Consider the following 18,556-nt stretch of genomic DNA (forward strand, 5'->3'; position numbering starts at 1 on the left):
TGCAAGAGGCAGCGGGTGAGGGAGTGGGTGAACGGGGTCAAAAGATACAAACTTCTAGTTACAAGACAAATAAGTGCTGGGGATGTACCGTACAGCATGGTGACTATAATTTTAAATACTGTATTGCATATTTGAAAGTTGCTAAGAGAGTAGATCTTAAAAGTTCTCATCACAAGAAAAAAAATGTATGTTGCATACCTGATATGCATATAATGTTACGTGTCAATTGTATCTCAATTAAAAAAAAAGAAGGCGCAGTTAGGTCAGGAAGTTGAGCAGTTGTGTCCGTAAAGGGATGTGTGAGGCTCTGGGAAAAGCCCTGTGACTCTCCAACCCCAGGGAACACAGTAGGACCCAATGTCCTTAAAACGGCTTAACTTGGCCTGATGGTTGCTTAGACCACGTGCAGTTTCAGGTGCCTGGGTGGCCACCATCAGAGGAAAGTGCAGCCAGCCCCTTAGCAACATTTTCAAGGTGGAACCGTCAGCAGAGCCAGGGAGCTCATACTCGTTCCTAAGCATGTGGAAGCCTGGCAAAATAGTAAGTAAGCTCTCAAAAATTACTTGTCAAATGCGTAAATAAATAAATAAATAAAGTCTTCCTGAGTGAGGAAGACTTCAGGAGAGAATGAGCCCCCACAGGGGTAAATGGCACTGGAAAATGGTAGCTAAGAGCAACAGGAATTAGGAAATCAAAGTTACACGTTGCCACAAACTGAGAGGCCTGGGAAGTTTGGATTACATGCAACAAATTTCTTTTCTTAAACTAATTGTGGTACCATCTCTATTCCTGGAGAGATCCTTTATGAAATCATGAGTGAATCAGTTCTAGAAGGTCAGGCCTATTAGTATAAATACACCACCTTCATGAGTCTAACCTTTCTGGCAAATTTTAACATATTTTTGTTCAGAACTTATGGTTTCCTGACAATCAGATTTCTTTTAATAAGTAACAGGGAAAAAAAAGAATGTTTAACTGTCATTTAAAGTAGCAATTTTCAAATATTTTGAGTTCGACAATATCTGAATATTTCATTGCAAAAAATCACAGACTGTGTCTATATTTGAATAGTGTTTCTGTGTAAATATGTAGTACATAGCTCTGCCAGGACAGTGCTCTTTGTGAGACTCCTGAAAGGAGTGAAAACAAGAAAATGAAAATGCCTTGGAACGCTGACTATTGCCGACAGATTAAGGGATAACATATTTTAAGAACAGTAAGCTAATATCTTCCTTTGGCCTGATTCTTTCAATCAGTTGAGGGCTCTTGCTGTAAGATGATTTCCGTTATATTAAGTAAAGCTTGAATGACAAAATTCAATAAGGTTGCCTGATTATACATTTAGTGTGGAGTTATATTTGTGTATCCTAAGCTTCGTTTCTCTGTGAGTATTTCTCTGCTTGGTATCTTTAAGACATAGTAATTCCTGGCAGTATAGTTCTAGAACACTAATTCCCAGCCTTGGCTGCACATTAGAATCATCTGGGGAGGTTTTAAAACTCCTAATGTCTAGACCATACCCCAGACCAATTAAATCAGAATCTCTGGGGTGGAAGTCAGGCATTAGTAGTTTTCATAAGTCTCCAAGTGATTCTAATATGCAACCAAGGTGAGAACCAGTGTTCTAGAATTGTTTGTGTCAGTTTTACTAGGGTAATTGTTAATAGGCAGACCTGGGTCCAAAATTACTTCTATTAAATTAGAATCTCTACAGATGAGCAAAATGAATCTGAATATTTATCTGTACTCCCAGATGATTCATATGCACACCAAGTTCGAGAACCTTTGGCTATAGAGTTAAGGGGTCTAACATTGACCTGCAAAGTTCTCAGCGAACAGAAAAATCTGAATTCTCTACAGTCAGAAACCTTTTGAGGTTGGAGGCAAGTCTATTTTGGAAGTCTCCTTAGAGGTCTATTTAGCCACTGTGGTTATATAGTTTGCAGGTGTCAGTAATAACTAACTCCAGGTTGTTTCCACACAGTTTTGAAGTGAATACTTTATTAGGACAAATTTATCCTCTAGTGGGAAAGCTAAAATAAAGAGGCCATCAAGCTAAAATTAGAAAGAGTAATTTAACAAAATAATAATTACCTCTTAGAATTAAGGATGTAAGAGAGGAATTCTTATAGAAAAGCATAAAGTTCCAAATTAGGCTTCCCCACTGCCCTACAACTCATTTTTTTTGAAAAAATAATTACAATTAAAAATTTTTTTAAGAGAAGGGAAAAATTAAAGACCAATAGGAATCCCCATTATATTTTAAAATATTCATCCATTAGGAATTTGTTACCCTTTAAGATATGTAAAGTATGTTCTAAAATGCCTCATCTTATTCTAACAAATATCCTATTTAGGGAAGCAGGACAAAGGATTATTAATTCTACTTTTTATAGACATATTATTTCCAGCACATAATACAGTGTGAAGTTCTCAGTAAGTGTTTATTGAATTGAATTGAATCATTGGATGAGAAAGCTGAATCAAAGAACCTTTAAATACTAACCAAGTCTTCATCAATTGATCAAGATAGAACTGCATCAAAAATCCAAGTCTAATCCAGAATTCTTTCCCTAAAAGCAAGTTTACTCCCATATAATTTGGAAATTAAACGTCATTCTTTTAGCCAGTAGTCCTCAAGTCTGGTGCACCTAAGGACCATATGGATACTTTTAACTATATCCAGGGTACCATCCAAAGATTGTGATTCAATAGGGCTGAGGTGGAACCAGATTCTAACAAGCATCACCTATCAGAAAACACATGTAATTGTCAAATATGTAATTAATCCAATTAACAGTGATTGTCAAAACAGCAAATACCATTGGCTAACTCTGAGAAAAGTGAAAAATGTAATTTAAAAAAGTAAAATGACTCATGTCCCCAATAAATATTTGTTGAATGTATGAATCCATTAGTCAATAGTATAAAATTAACACCAAACTGGTTTACAACATTTAGCATAATATACAAAGAGGAAAATTTTAGATTCTGTGATTTTTCTGGCCAACTTTCTCAGTTTGAACTTTTTGGCCAACCCAATAAAAGGAATTGAAGGTTGCAGAGCTGAGCACAGGTAGGGAAGAATGCACAGAATGCCTTCACTAGTAAGATGGGCAAAGAATTCTAAGAATGAAGAAACAGTCCTTCCCTAAGGCATTAGATTTGTAACTAGGCAACAAATAAAATATGATTACTTCTAGCCAGCCCAAAATGCAGCTCCCACCAGAAAAGTGCTTGCTTAAAAATGCCTTTCAAAAGTCTAACCTCTAGACAATTTTGGTGTTCAACTCATCCTATAATTTACATCTTATAATTGACACACACACGTATGCATATATATACATATATGTACATATACATATATACACATAATTACATATATATGTATATGATACACATTAATGTATGGCATTTTAAGATCATGTATAATTTGATACTTCTATATAAAAACCAATACTAATCATTATTAGTTATAAAGTTATAACCTCATGCTATTTTCATTACCAAAAAAAGCATTTGTAATGGCTAAAATCCAAAACACTGACAATAATCAATGCTTGTGAGAACAGGAAACTCTCATTCTTTGCTGCCAAGTATGCAAAATGGTACAGCCACTGTGGAAGGCAGTTTGGCAGTTTCTGACAAAACTAAATGTACTGTTACCATAAGAATTACACTCTTAGGTATTTACTCAAATGGGTTGAAAACTTATGTCCACACAAAAACCTGCACATGAATGTTTATAGTAGCTTTATTCATAATTGCCAAAAATAGAAGCAACTAAGATGGTCTTTAATAGGTGAATGAATGAACACACTGAAGTACATCCATAAAGTGGAATATTATTCAGTGGTTAAAAGCAAAAAGAGCCATCAAGTCACAAAAAGACGTGGAGGAAACTTAAATACAGACTGCTAAGTGAAACAAGTTACTCTGAAAAGTCTACATAGTATATGATTCCAGCTACATACTGTAGGATTCCAATTGTATGACATTCTGGAAAAGACAAAACCACAGAGACAGTAAAAAAAAAAAAAAAAAAAATCAGTGGTTGCCAGGGGTTGGGAGTAGGGAGGGAGGGATGAATAGGCAGAGCACAGATTTTTAGGTTAGTGAAACTATTTTGCATGAAGCTTTGGTGGACACACGATATTACGCATTTTTCAAAATCCATAGAACTGTACAGTACAAATAGTAAACCTTAAACTATGGACTTTACTTAATAATAATATATTAATATCAGTTCATCAATTATACCAAATATACCTGATTAATGCAAGAAGTTAATAAGAGAGAAGACTAAGGAAGGGGGATATACAGGAACTCTCTGTACTCTCTGCTCAATTTTTCTGTAAACCTAAAACTGTTCTCAAAACCAAAACCTAATTTAAGAAAAAAGCATATGTAGGTAATATTAATGCTAGCACTGGAAACATTTTTTCTAATTTGTAACATACTGACAAAACAGTTGTTAAACTAAACCTATTAACTATGTATTTGTCACTCCTATATCATGAAACTTAAAATTCTTTAACTATTTAGCATATTCCAAAAGATATTTAATTCCCATTCTGTCGTATAGAACTAAATTAATAAGCCCTGCTATAATTGGATGTCTGAAGAATTTTTTAAAATTCTTTTCCCAAATGAAATGTTCATATCATATTTGTCCATCTCTGATTTTCACTGATTTTCAATATAGTTTTTATTAGCAAAATAATAATAAATATTTTGCCTATAATGCATTGTTATGTAACTGAATGCAGAAGTTGCTACCTTAACCTATGAGATGACTAGTTCTAGCTACTGAAAGCCTTGTGCAATTTTTCTCAAACTTCGATATGTGTGGGAGTCAACTGGGGATCATTTTTAAAAACAGATTCTGATTTAATTGGTTTGAGGTGACACCTGGTAATCTGCATTTCCAACAAGCTTCCAGGTAATGCTGATGCAGGACTACACTTTGAATAGCAAGGTTCTAGAGTATATCTAGGCTAGAGTATATCTAGGCACTAAACAGCTGCTTTTTTTGGTTCTCCCACCTGGAAAAGCTCTCAGGGCTTCCAGCACTTCTAAATTTGCTTTCCCAATATATAATCCTTTTCAATTTTATCTGTAAAGAGGAAGACCTGATAACCTTTGTACAGTAAGCAAGCTACCCATTTAGTCATAATACTCTCCTAGTATGAGAGTATTGTATGTATGAGCCAGAGATCATTTATTTCTAGTTCAATTTCTCTAGTTATATGTCTTCAAGCACAGAAAGGTCAAGTGACTGGCTCAGGGTCACTTATCCAATAACTTAGAGGTCAGGTCTCAAATCCAGGTCTCTGATTCCAAATCCAATCCCTTTCCCTCATTCTCTGCTGCTTCTAATAGTGATGCACTTCAGAGAAGAGGGACCAGTTTGTTTAGACCACAAAATCCCAGTTCTAAATTGAATCCCTCAGCCTCCAGCTTCCCATAAACCTTAAACATAGGTTTAAGGTCTTATAGAACCTGAGTCTTGAAGGAGGGACAGGATATTGAGCAGAGGGAGGGGAATAAGGGAATGGCGAATGTCCTAGCGTGAGTAATGAATATATAAGCCATGAATACTGGAGTGATGATTAAGACCATGGTGTTAAGAATGAGTAAGGCAAAATTGGATATGTCAGCCAGAGCCAGATTTCCAATCATCAGCAAAAAATGTAGAGTGCATCCTGGCTCTGAGACTTTGAGAATATTGTGTACTTTTCTGGAGACCTGCAATGGCCAGGAATTTGTAGAATTTCTGTAGAAGCCTGTTATAATACACATAATACAGCCTACTGTAATACCTACACTGCTTGTAACTGTCTCTAAGGGCTCAGATCACCAACAAGGGACTGAGAAGCTCCTGATTTTTGTCAGGCTGAGTCCAAAGTCACCACAGCTGATTTTTCCTTATTGTAGCATCACTGCTCAGCCTTCACACATGGATATCTCAAAACATCTCTGGAAAGACAGAGATGGGAGCCCAGAATCTTGGCTGCCTTGACATTTACCTAATCACCTGAAGAGAATATTACTAACTTATTGGCAAAGCTTTGTGACATAGTGTCAGAGCAGCATCCAGAGGAAGACAGTCTGGCAACCCCACTTGAGCCCCCCAATCAAGGGCTGCTTGCATAGCGCACACACACTTACAGAGGAATCCCCCCTTGAAATGAGAATAGAATTTTCGTAATGGGATGCTGTTTAGTGGCAAGGACTGCACCCAAGGTCATATCATCCTAACTTTTTTTTTTTTTCCTGTGCTGCAGGGCTCTAGGGTGGAGAATGTAAGAGTATACAAAGGCAGATTTTTACTGTTAGAAATCCTTAGAAGGACAGTAATGTTGCGCCATACTTCTAAGAAGAATTCATCACAAGTGGACATATTTTGTTTAACTTCAGGTTAAATAAGAACAAGCATAAAAGAGAGATATGCAGATAGCACACTTGTTGAACTTTCAAAGATTTTCACACTAAAAATGCTGACATGTGAGAAGGAGGAAACTGGCTTATAGATAGGACAGAGTGGGCAGTTTTCTTTTCTGGGTATCATCTCTGAACTGAATCAACAGAATAATGTCTAGGAAGCTTGAAGAATGCAGCTTTAGGACAAATGTGAAAGAAAGAGACACATATCAGTTCAATATAAAAGCAGCATTTTGCAAGTATGGCTGAACAACGATGAAAAGGGCCAACAGAAGACTGCTAGCCCCCCACACGCCTGGGAGGATAGAAACACAGTCCAGGAGTCAGCGGGGAATGTGATATATTCAGTGGGAGAGAAGTAGCATTAGCCAACGGCCAGGGCTCTTTGCTGCTCAAAGATTCTATCATTCTACTACAAACAAGAACGATAATGACTTGTATATTTTGCCATCAATGATAGCAAAAGCACAATGACTGTGGATGACTTACTGTGCTGACAGTGAATCCCATTAAATCCTCGGGGACATTTACAGACATAGCCTATGAATGTATCCCCTCGGTATGCTTCACTTATTTCACAGGTTCCTCCATTATGGCACGGATTAGGAGTGCAGGGACCTGAAAGACAGAAAAAGAATATTGCTGCATGATGCATATGCTTTAAAGTAGACATTGGGTCAACATTTTGCAATTAACAATTTTATAGAGAAAAGTGTTCTCGATATTAGTGCCACAGGAAATGTAGTAGTTGTGGGAGTTCTAGAGATCAGTGGCCTGGGTTTGAATCCTGGTTTCATCACTTTCTAGCCATGTGGTCTTGGACGATTTATTTAACCTCTCCTTACCTCAGTCTCATCTTCTGTTGAATGCAACACTAATACAATCTACCACAAAGGGGGATGATAGAGTTGAAAAGAATTCATACACATAAAATACCCAGAACAGACACATATGAAACAGTCAGAAAGTATTAGCACTAAGTAAAATATTGTTATTAAGGTCTCTGAATTATAACATCTCTTCTGCGTGTTTAAAAAGTAATAGTGAATGGCAATTTCTAGAGTTACGAACACAGAAGAGCTTTTGTATCCTGCTGGTGCAAGTAGCATAAACTTGTGAGTGACTATAACCACATGGGTCAAGTGGAGTGGAGAGCTGGTTGCAATACTTTTTTCGACTGTCTGTGAGTTTGTGGTGGGGCATACTTCGGGAGAACTACAATTTTTGCCAATGTATAGGAAGTAGCTCATCGAAAGTCGCAAATATAGAGAAGAGACACAGTTATTTATTTATTTATTTTTTAATAAATTTGTTTATTTTTGGTTGCGTTGGGTCTTTGTTGCTATGCACAGGGTTTCTCTAGTTGCAGAGAGCGGGGGCTACTCTTCGTTGCGGTGCGCGGGCTGCTCATTGCGGTGGCTTCTCTTGCTGCGGAGCACGGGCTCTAGGCACGTGGGCTTCAGTAGTTGTGGCGCACGGGCTTAGTTGCTCCGCAGCATGTGGGATCTCCCCAGACCAGGGCTTGAACCCATGTCTCCTGAATTGGCAGGAGGATTCTTAACCACTGCGCCACCGGGGAAGCCCGAGAGTTATTTTCAAGCTTTGAGAAAGTAACTTCACCAGAGTGACTGGTACTGTGAGAGTCAATAGAACTGTGGTGCTCCACCTCCCTTGGAGAGAACCAGCTGCCGGCACGGTGGAGGTGTAGAGCTGGGCCAGTCTTGCCTGACCCTGGGACTCCTCTACTGCACATTCTTTACTCTGGGGTGCCCCTTTGGTATGGCTGAGATTTTTTCAACTGGCATAGTAGCATCCAAGGCTTTTTCTTTGCAATATTCCTTCCTTCCTTTTCTCCCTTCAGAGTTGACAGGCTTGTGTCACAGTCTGAAGGCTCATCCTACCTACTCTTGCTCTCTCTCCCGTTTGTCCATCACAGTTATTCCCCCCCAATAAACATTTTGCACGTCTAATTCTGTCTTATATTGTTGGTTGGCCTCTTGGAAGATGCTAATTGACTCAGGGCAGAACCCAGATTGGAGTTTGTGAAGAAGAGAAAAGTTGAAAGAAGAAAAAGTTCTCCCTGGGAGATGAAGAAAGGCCAAGCAAAATATATAGTATTCTCTAATTTTGTCCTTTTTTTTTTAATTGGAGAGACTAGAACACACTAGTTTATGTGATTATGTGAAACAAAAATCGATTATGTGAAACAAAAATCGCTGAAGAGAAAGTTAAGACGTACATACTAGAAAAGGAAAGCAAGAGTAATTAAACCAAGTGTCTGACTCTGTATGTAGAGATGAATTCCAGAGTCTGGAGGAAGATTAGTGAAGAAGAAAAGCAAGTGGTTTCAGCAGAGACTAGAGAGTAGGTGAAAGTGTTGGCACAAGAATGGTGATAACCAGAGTCAACTGGGCGGGGGTTCCATCAGGCAAGGCTATTAAATAAGGGGTCCCCAACCCCTGGGCCATGGACCGGTACTGGTCCGCAGCCTGTTAGGAACCGGGCCACACAGCAGAAGATGAGGGGCGGGCGAGTGAGTGAAGCTTCATCTGCCGCTCCCCATCGCTCCCCATCACCTGTGTTTTCGCCTGAACCATCCACCCTCCCCACCCCTGTCCGTGGAAAAATTGTCTTCCACAAAAGAGGTCCCTGGTGCCAAAAAGGTTGGGGACTGCTGTATTAAAAGGTCACAGTAGTGAATGGCTACCCAAGTGTGGGTCAAAGCCATTTAACAACTTGATGAGAGAAAAGGAAATTCAACATCATCACAAAGTTGACAACAGAAAGCACTCAGAGGTTGGGCAACGCTATCCTGCAAGACTTCATAATTCTATCACGTCCTCCAGTAGCTGTTTGACAGTTTCTTCCAGTTTAAAATTTCACGAAATTCAATGGTTGTAGAATCTAATAAAGATATGCATGAAATAGGCAACAATGTGGCAAACTCTGGTGTCTAGATCCTCAATTCTTGGTAGGGCTGACTTTCAGAGTGAAAAGAAATCAATGTATCTGTGATTTTTCTCCAGATATCTTCATACCAATTTAAAAAAATACATTTATTCAAGTAGGTAGTTTAGTGCTATGCAGTACTTGTCAATTAGACCAACTAACACCTGTCCTTGAGGTGGTATGTTGTAAATGTTTGAGACAGGAAGAAGGTGTTAACACCAGTGGTCTTTTTTTTTCCATCACGAAGAGATGCAAACCATGCTACAGAATCCCTCCCTCATTCTCTTCTTTCTCACTTTCTATTTCCTCCCTCCTCTCAAATTAATTAACATTAACGATGCCTGACAACTTACAAATTCCTTTCACATAAATAATCTCATTTATTCCTCCCAGCAACTAGATGACGTAGTTGTCCTTACCATTCTCTTTTACCTTTTTCAAAAACTTAAAGACAGAAAGATTAGATAATATTTCCCAAATGAACATCTACAAGTGATGCATTTAGGTCTCAAGCTAAGAATCTGTGATCCTAAAACCTACATTCTTTACAGAATCAACCAACTGGGGAGGAGTGAAAGAAATAAAAGTGACATTAGAGGGTTGACTCATCAGTTCACTCAAAATAAGAAAATACATGACTTAGATTTTATTAACTGATAACTGATAGTCATGCATATATTTGCCAAAAAGATATTAATAATTATAGCCTAAGAATTATATAATTTTAAACCAATAAGGAGCGTTGGAGATCACCTAATCCAATCTTTCAATTTTACAGATGAGGAAACAAGCCTAATAAGAATTCAGTGATTTCTCAAAAATAAAAAACAAAAACCTCAACTAATATGAGGAATGTTGAGTTTAAGGAATTCTCTCTAGTAGGAAAAACGTTATTAAAACCAAAAATGATTAAGCTATTTCTGACCCCTCAAGAGAGTGATATTATTTATATCAGAAAGAAAATAAATATTTTCCATGTTCCCTTCTACTTACAGAGATGGGTGAGGGAGGGATAAAAAGCAAACAACTGAAATAGTAAGGCCTCTGCCAGTCCTTGGGAGCAGTTAAAGCCGTGATTATGAGGAAAGTGGTCAATGGAAGTCACTTGGAAGAAGAAGGAGCAAATATGAGCCTGGAATAGATGACTCTGTTTACTCATGCTTCCTGCATCTCTGGAAAAGTAGAACTTGGCTAGAAGCTGAGGATGAGTTAGTGGCTCTGCCGTATAGAGGGAAGAACTTAGGAATGAATGGGGACAACCCAGGAGGGGAGACCACACAAGCAGAGATGGAAGTAAATTTCAGGGAGTGAGCGGGGTCAAACAGTATGCTGTGAGGCTGTAATATGGGAAGAAAAGTAGCTGGTAAGAAATTGTGACATCTAAAATTCAGGTTTAAGTTGTTGGCACTGCTGCAATGTGACCTGTCTCTGTTGGACTATCCAGATCTACAGTCAGACCTGTGTGTGGTATTGGGGGAAATCAAGGGGAAAGAGCTGTGCTATTCATCTGGCTCATCCTGGCAGAAGGGAAGAAGTGTTGCAGGACACGACGCCCGAGGGACTCAAGAATCCAGTGGATACAGGAACCTGAAGACTAAGCTGACAGAGGTATCTAGTCCTAGACACTCTAGATATTTCCTGAGGGCACAGGCAAAGTCTGCCCAGCAATCTTGGTGCAGCCTCTGGGATTCCCCAAAGATACGAGTTAGAGAGTTGGAGCTCATTTTATTTATACCCCCAAAGACATCATGACCTCAGCTGACATCTGGGTTTCAGAAAAAGATTATGTTACAAAGGTTGTAGCTGCTGTTATTTTTCCTACTCTAAGAAATTCAGTGATTTTCATTTACAGGGCAGGGATGAGGTAAGGCAAATGGGGCAAGGATTTAACCTTTCTAGAGTGCTTTATACGCTAAGCAACATGAAGTACATAGTATTCCTTATGGTGCTCTGTAAGAACATATCTTTGTTCTACAGGCAAGAAAACAGGCTTGCGCAGAGAGGTTAAGTAACACGTGTAACTGCAAAAGCCAAGATTTTCTTTAACACATTCTGCCTGACTACAAACCTAAGCCCTTTCCATTAAGCCACACTTCCTGCCCCGTTGAAGATCTGTAGATTAATATGTTAATCTTGACAGATGCCTAAAGAATCAGCAAGCACTCACTAAGCACATTCCTATAAATAATACAGGACTTCCTAAATAGAAATATTTCAGAGTATTTTCAGCAAATGGGTCAGTGTGTTAGATATTATGAATATAGAGAGGCTCTGCTATGCTAACAGTACTCCACTTCAGCTATGTTTGAAATCAACTGTCAAACGTATTTCTCCCTATTATTTTGTAATAATATATTTGGTATGTGTATACTGTTGCTTATACTGTGAAGATAAGAAGTTGACCCTGCCCAACATACAGATTTTTTTCTTTTTTGTCCCTAATAATTATACCATGAAACTGATGTTATATGCCTTGTATACATTCTTTTGGAGAACTCATGGTAGAGTGTTGAAATGACTGGTTACATGATACTTTTCTCCATTAGACCCTTAATTCTCTGTGGTAAGAGTCATGGTCAGCACACAGTAGGTTTCTGATAAATTTTTAATAAACAACGATATGGGACTAATGAGTGATAACCATCATATCTTTTGTGGAGACCCCATTAAAGCTTACAAGGTTTATAAGCTATAAATATCTTTTGGCATTTCAATTGGTAATTAATTAGGATACTTTCTGTAACTTTTCTACACCTTTTAAGGTTCAAGTCCTTTAAATTTATAATTAGTTTCCAATATTTTTTGTCTCTAATATGGTTTAAGCTTCTAGAGTATTACATTTGTAATATTATTATAACTGTAAATAACAGATCATTAGAATGTAAACTTTTGCCTAATGATTATACCTGTATCCTAATTCTTTGGCAAATATATAATCAAGAAAAATTTAACATCATATAATCTGATTAATAGTGTTTTAGTCTCCTAATTTAATAATTCCTGTATAAAGAAAGACATTCACTTAAAACATTAGCAAAAAGAAATAATCAGAATATAACTTAGTACATAAAGATAAGATAACAAATGTAGCCCAAGTTCTCAACTCACAAAATTTTCTTGGTAGCCAAAAAATTTTATGTTTGATGTTAAATGGTGACAATTAAAATATGTATCAAGAGTTTCCAGGTTTCTTTCCCCAGATGATAAGTGAGCGGTCATATGAGAATTAGACATCCTAGGAAACTCTTGGCTGTTTTTAAGTTTTCCCCCGCATCCAATAATCTTCTCTATTTTGATACTGAAAGTAAGTAGGTCTTAAGGTCTTGGCACACTGAAAAATAATAACCATCACCTATAGCATATACCATTGATTGTACTGTGAGAATAAGAAAGAAACTGACCCTGACCTTGCTCAACGTAGAAGTGTTGTTAATTTGGTTTTTCCAGTTAAGCTTAAATAACATCTATTCATTAGGCATCTATTATGTGCTGAGTTCTGCTAGTAATTTGTGATAAATGTTTTGAATGGAATTGTCGGCAGCTGGATGAGGAAGCTAACAACAAAAGAAAATACTTAGTGATCCAGTTTATGTATCTCATTTTTTAAACGTAATTTTAATGGCTATCTTTCACTGTGAATATACTATGCTCAGTATTAACATTTTTTGTATTTATGTAATGGTTTCTGAAAATTTAATTCTAGAATTTCCTTAGTGATAATCATATTAACAAATGTTTGTAATATGGCCACATTCTTAACTTTTGCTGCCAAAACTTTGGAATATTTAGGACACCTCATATGTTTTTTGTAACACGTCAGCGTTAATCTATAACTTATACATCGCTTTGAAAACAATTTAACAGCAGAGCAAAATTTGAAATCAAAGTAATGTTACTGAAATACTCAGAGCTTGTAAAAACAAGGGCCATCTCAATTCATTTCCATTTCAAAAGTCTGCTTCTTTTTGTATTACAGGTGTACAGAAGAAGTATACACACGTGGTTATGAGCTTCAGTTCTGATTAGTATTCTTAAAAGTCGAAATTATCTGATTAGACACTTGGTAATGTCATTCTTAATGAAAGTATAAGCGGACTTGCAAGATACCAGAGGCTTCAGGGAGTTTTAAAATCGATAACGCTGTAATACTTTTGTAGGTAATCTTTAAGTAGCTCCTAACACAATGGGGACAGCATATGATCAATATTAATGAACAACTGAAGTCAACAGCATGTTTTTCAGGCATTTTTATGCAAGTTCATATAAATATGTCAACAAGATTAATTGCTCACAAAAGCAATAGATCTGTATATGGTTTGCTGCTTTTCTGCATCTACCTTCTCCCAATTCCAACAGTAGAGAGTTGAAGTGATTTCTATATGTGTAACGTGGTTAGCTTTTTACACATTTAGAGACTATGCCCCAAATCATGAATTCCTCATGGTGTGTAAGCAGATTATTAGAAAGTAAATAGGTTAACACTCTCCTGTGACAATGTGTACACAGACCTGGTCAATTTTACAAATTACACTCTCAAAACATTGGTACTTAGATATTAAAAATAAATGTACATTTTAGATTATGTAATAAGGAAATATCAGTAAGACCACTGCAAGAGCTTAGTTTCACTAGTTGTTTTAGCAATGCAAGCAAATAGGAATAGTTATGACCCAAAAGTTCACTCCAAACTCTCTTCTTAAAAACACGCTAAAATTCTATTATAGTGTTGCTTTTAAATTTAATAAGTTTTGAACATTTTGGCAGTTGCCATTTTGAGCCATTACCACTCTATTTTAAACTAGTTGAAAAAGAAGGAGTTATTCTGGGAACGTTCACATGATTGATGCTTTCAAACCATTTTTTACACTAGTTGCTCCTCTTCCTCCTCTTCCTTCTCCTTCTTCCTCTTCCCCTTTTCTACGCCTTTTTAAATGTAAATTGTAAATTCAGCCATTTGAGGAAAAACTTGTCAATATTTTCCGGGTATTTTGTATATGTATAGAGAGGTAAACTATAAATAAATCTAAAACACTCCATTTAAGGGGAGAATCAGCAAATTTAACAGATTGTTCCTTAAATATAAAATATTTGAATACATTATGAAAACTGAAATCTGAGGCTAAAGAGAGATTTTTCTTTTAATACCTATTGAAAAAGTTTCTCCTAGAGAATTAATACCGGACTCTCTTCATATATAACTGTCTAGAGGAAGGCACTGAGATGACTAGTGGCTACAAAGGTGGTTAGGGTTCCTGTGTTAGTTTCCCAGGGCTGCTTTAACAAATTGCCACAAACCTGGTGGCTTCAAACAGTAGAAATTTACTCGCTCACAGTTCTGTAGGCTAGAAGTCTGAAATCAAGGTGTGTCGGCAGGGCCATACTCCCTCTGAAGACGCTAGGGCAAAACCCTTCCTTATCTCTTCCAGCTTCTGGTGGCTCTCAGTGCTCCTTGGATTGTAGCAGCATAACTCCAATCCCTGCCTCCATCCTCACACGCCTTCTTTCCTGTGTTTCTCTGCTTTCTCTCCTCTTCTTATAAGTATACCAGTCATTGGATTCAGGGCTCACCCTAGTCCAGAATAATTTCATCTCAAGATCCTTAATTACTTACATCTGCAAAGCCCTTGTGATGGGCTGAATTGTGTTCCCCCCAAATTCATATGTTGAAGCCCTATCCTCCAGTATCTCAAAATGTGACTATGTTTGGAGATACAGGCTTTAAAGAGGCAATTAAGGTGACAGGAGGCCATAATATGGTCCCTAACCCAATCCAATCTCCCTTATACAAAGAGGAAATTTGGACACACAAAAGAGATATCAGCGATGTTCCAATATCAGAGGAAAGGCCACGTGAGGACAAAGTAAGAGGGTAGATATCGACAACCCAAGCAGAAAGTCCTCAGGGGAAACCAAACCTGCTGACACCTTGATCTTGCACTAAGAGAACAGTGAGGAAATGCATTCTATTGTTTAAGCTACCCAGACTGTGGTATTTTGTTTTGGCAGTCCCAGCAAACTAATACAGACCCGATTCCCAAATAAGGTCACATTCTGAGATTCCTGGTAGAAAGGAATTTTGGACAGGTACTCTTCAATCCACTGTAGTCCCTAAGTAGCTGTTTCTTGTAGCAATGAAGCTGACTAAGGAAACCAGAACCCTCATCTATTGTTAGAGTTGGCTGACAAAGCACTCATATTTAGCAACAATTAACACCTTAGCTAAAACTAATTTCACTTGGCTCTCATCACACAGAGTGGTAAAAAAATTTGATGATTTTGGAGATCAGGAGAGCAGTTAAATTTGGAGCAGTGCCTAGGAAGAGTGCAGAAGTGGCTATTTAGGTGTCATCAAGGAGGGCCTGTTGCTGCACGATTGAAGAAAATACTGAAGAAAGAATTAAGATTTCTTGGGGTTGATCTTTAGCCATTTACTCTAGTTTAGAGTTGGGCTTGCCAATGGTAGCACGTTTTTTATGTAGTCAGCCAACACTCTGAGGAAAGCCATTATACACGTTATTTCTATAAACACATGTAATCATTTGTGACAATAGTTGATATGTCCTCTTTTCCCAATAAATAGATATCTTATTAAATATTAGTATGACTTTTAAAAATTATTAACAAAATATAGCAAGAGGATCTATCATTTACAAAGTGATAACTATTACTATAGCTCCATCTTACATTTCTTCCTCTGTCCATTCATCCTGCACTGATGCCAAAATAAGCTTCCCAAACCACCATGTCAGCTCAGAATGTTTTATTACTCAAACAGAAATCTGTCTCATTAGTCTGTAGTCACAATGCATATACATTTTTTTAATCCTTCAAAACATGCTGTCTGTTTGGGGACATCTTTTACCTAACCAATAAATTTGCTTCCTGATTGATTATGTGATGTTATCATTAATAGAACAATATGTACTGAACACAAGACAAAAGATAATGTTGCCCTTTGATTTCCTTTCTAAAATAAAGGACGCTAATTCTGGCGTATTATGCCTATGAACATTAAAGATAGTGTATAGAAGCCTTTTATAAACTACTGAATGCTGTATAAAATTAAGTAATTATTACTGTTGAAGTTAGTAACAGAAGACCCAAGTGCACCTTGAAATCTTGGGTCAATAGGATAAACATTTCTAAAATCTACAGGAAACATGGATATCTAAAGTATGGGCCATCATGATAATCAATGTCATGTTTTCCTTTTTTTCAGATAGCCACTAGAGTAAGAGAAGGGATTTCCTTGTGAAAATTCCTATGAAACTTTAGAAACCATAAATGCAATCCAATCTAATTGAAAAAACTGACATTCAAAAATTTTTGATTAATCTAGGGGAAAAAAATCTCTTTCTGCTTCTAGTGATTGTAATAAGCCAGCTCTGGTTATTGCCAATAAATCATAAGAATGTCTCTCTAATTCCTTAAAAAGCCCTTTAAAATCAGGGAGCTGTTTCCAAACAGAACTCAGCAAATCACCTGTTTGAAAAGTGCATCTGTCAGAACTCACATTCCATGCATTGCAAAATACAATTCGAGCTCCTGAATACACATCAGCAGGTGGTGCAAAGTGATAAGATATCATTCAAGTTTGCCATTAGCTACCTTGGTTTGTTTCCTCTTCTACATGTCAGTAGGACGGGGCATGGAGTAAAGACAGAGGAGAGACCAATGTGTTTCTGTTATAAGCAAATATCTGAGCCCAGGTTTCAGGAGCATCAAGCAATCTCACTCTTTCACATGGTGTCTCTAAGCAGCTACAAAATTTCCATGTTCTTCATCAGTCTTCCTCTGACAGCTCTTCACCTTTTTCAGGCTTCTACTGAACTTGCCGCCTGTACTGCATGATTAGCATCTCACTGTATACTGCTTCCTGCTCTAATTATTTTATGGGTCTCTTTTGTCTCCCTGACGAGATTATAAACACTCGTGCACAGGAACCCCTACTCCTTGTATTTTTTTTATCCCCATATACGCTGATAAAGTGCTACATACTCTGATGTTGCTTCATAAATATATGATGATTGACTGAAAATCAGTATTAATTTTAGGAATAACAGCATATAATCTAAACTACCTTTCATAGTCTATAACAAAAACCTAAAGTTTAGAGGTTGGTTGCATTTTCACTTGTAGCCCTTTCTCATCCACACCTAGCAGGTTGCAACAATCCAATTTTAAGCCTGGAGCCAAGCTCAATTTTGTTTGCTGAAGGCTGTGGCAATTTGTAAAATATCAGATTGTGGATAATCTTGTAATTACAAATAGGTATTAAAAGTAGGTGCACTCTTTCCACAAAACTACAGCTCTTTCTTTTGAAATTTAGCAAAGTGGTTTTGATTTTGAAGGTAATAACAGGAGGAGGGGGAAAGGATTTCTATTTTTACTTTTGGAATCTGCCCTCTGTGACTGCCATCTTAACCATGAGGCAGTGAGATCCCTGTAGCTCAGGGATCCAGCTACACTCAGATGGGAAGAGCACCTACCCAGACTGCACAGCTGAGAATATTGAAGCACAGCTGGACAGGCAAGTTACTGTTTGGATAGCCTCCTTAGGTCTCGCATGCGGCTTCTTTGTGGCAGACTTGAGAAGGCATGAAACGAAGCAGGCATGGATTCCGGCCAGCTGGCCATCTGTTCCTTCACCCACTGTGATAATTTGGTCTTGTAGAATTTTGTTAAGTGAGCATTAAGTAATGACCATGTCAAACAGAGTGTGTAATGAATGCTTCTTAATCACTGGATAAAAGCTTAGGGGATGCTTGCCCAAACACAGAAAAGGTCACCAACACAAATGAAGAATTAAAAACGAGAGCAATGAAACAGATGCAGAACAGCAATAATTAACTTATTTTCCATTTTCACTTTTAATCGTATTGAATCCATGTCAAATGGAAGATAGGGGTCTCACAGGGAAGCTAGGTAATAGCATCATGGTTCCTACTATCCCACTATGCATGTATCAGACTCAGGAAGAATTTTAAAATGAAGAAAACACGTGAGCGGATTCAGCATCCTGACCTGAGTTGAAAGCACTATGGTTATAATCATTAACACCAAACTTTTCCAAATAATTCTCCAGAATAAGACCAAGTAGTCACTGATTGGAAAAATACTGTCTGTATTTTTTTTTTAAAGATCAATTGAAATATCCTATTCT

The 18,556-nt window shown here is 37.4% G+C and overlaps 1 protein-coding gene across 2 annotated transcripts in view; it reads right to left on the bottom strand.

The window, feature by feature from the left end:
* Nucleotides 1–18,556, bottom strand: part of EDIL3 (EGF like repeats and discoidin domains 3) — a 436,572-nt gene that overhangs the window by 225,176 nt on the left and 192,840 nt on the right. For both annotated transcript variants that reach the window (XM_036849259.1, XM_036849260.1), the window contains one exon: nt 6,934–7,062. In XM_036849259.1, the coding sequence (XP_036705154.1) occupies nt 6,934–7,062 (129 nt within the window). The remainder of the gene's footprint in view (nt 1–6,933; nt 7,063–18,556) is intronic.

The sequence above is a fragment of the Balaenoptera musculus genome, chromosome 3, assembly GCF_009873245.2.
Source record: "Balaenoptera musculus isolate JJ_BM4_2016_0621 chromosome 3, mBalMus1.pri.v3, whole genome shotgun sequence".
Lineage (NCBI taxonomy): Eukaryota > Metazoa > Chordata > Mammalia > Artiodactyla > Balaenopteridae > Balaenoptera > Balaenoptera musculus.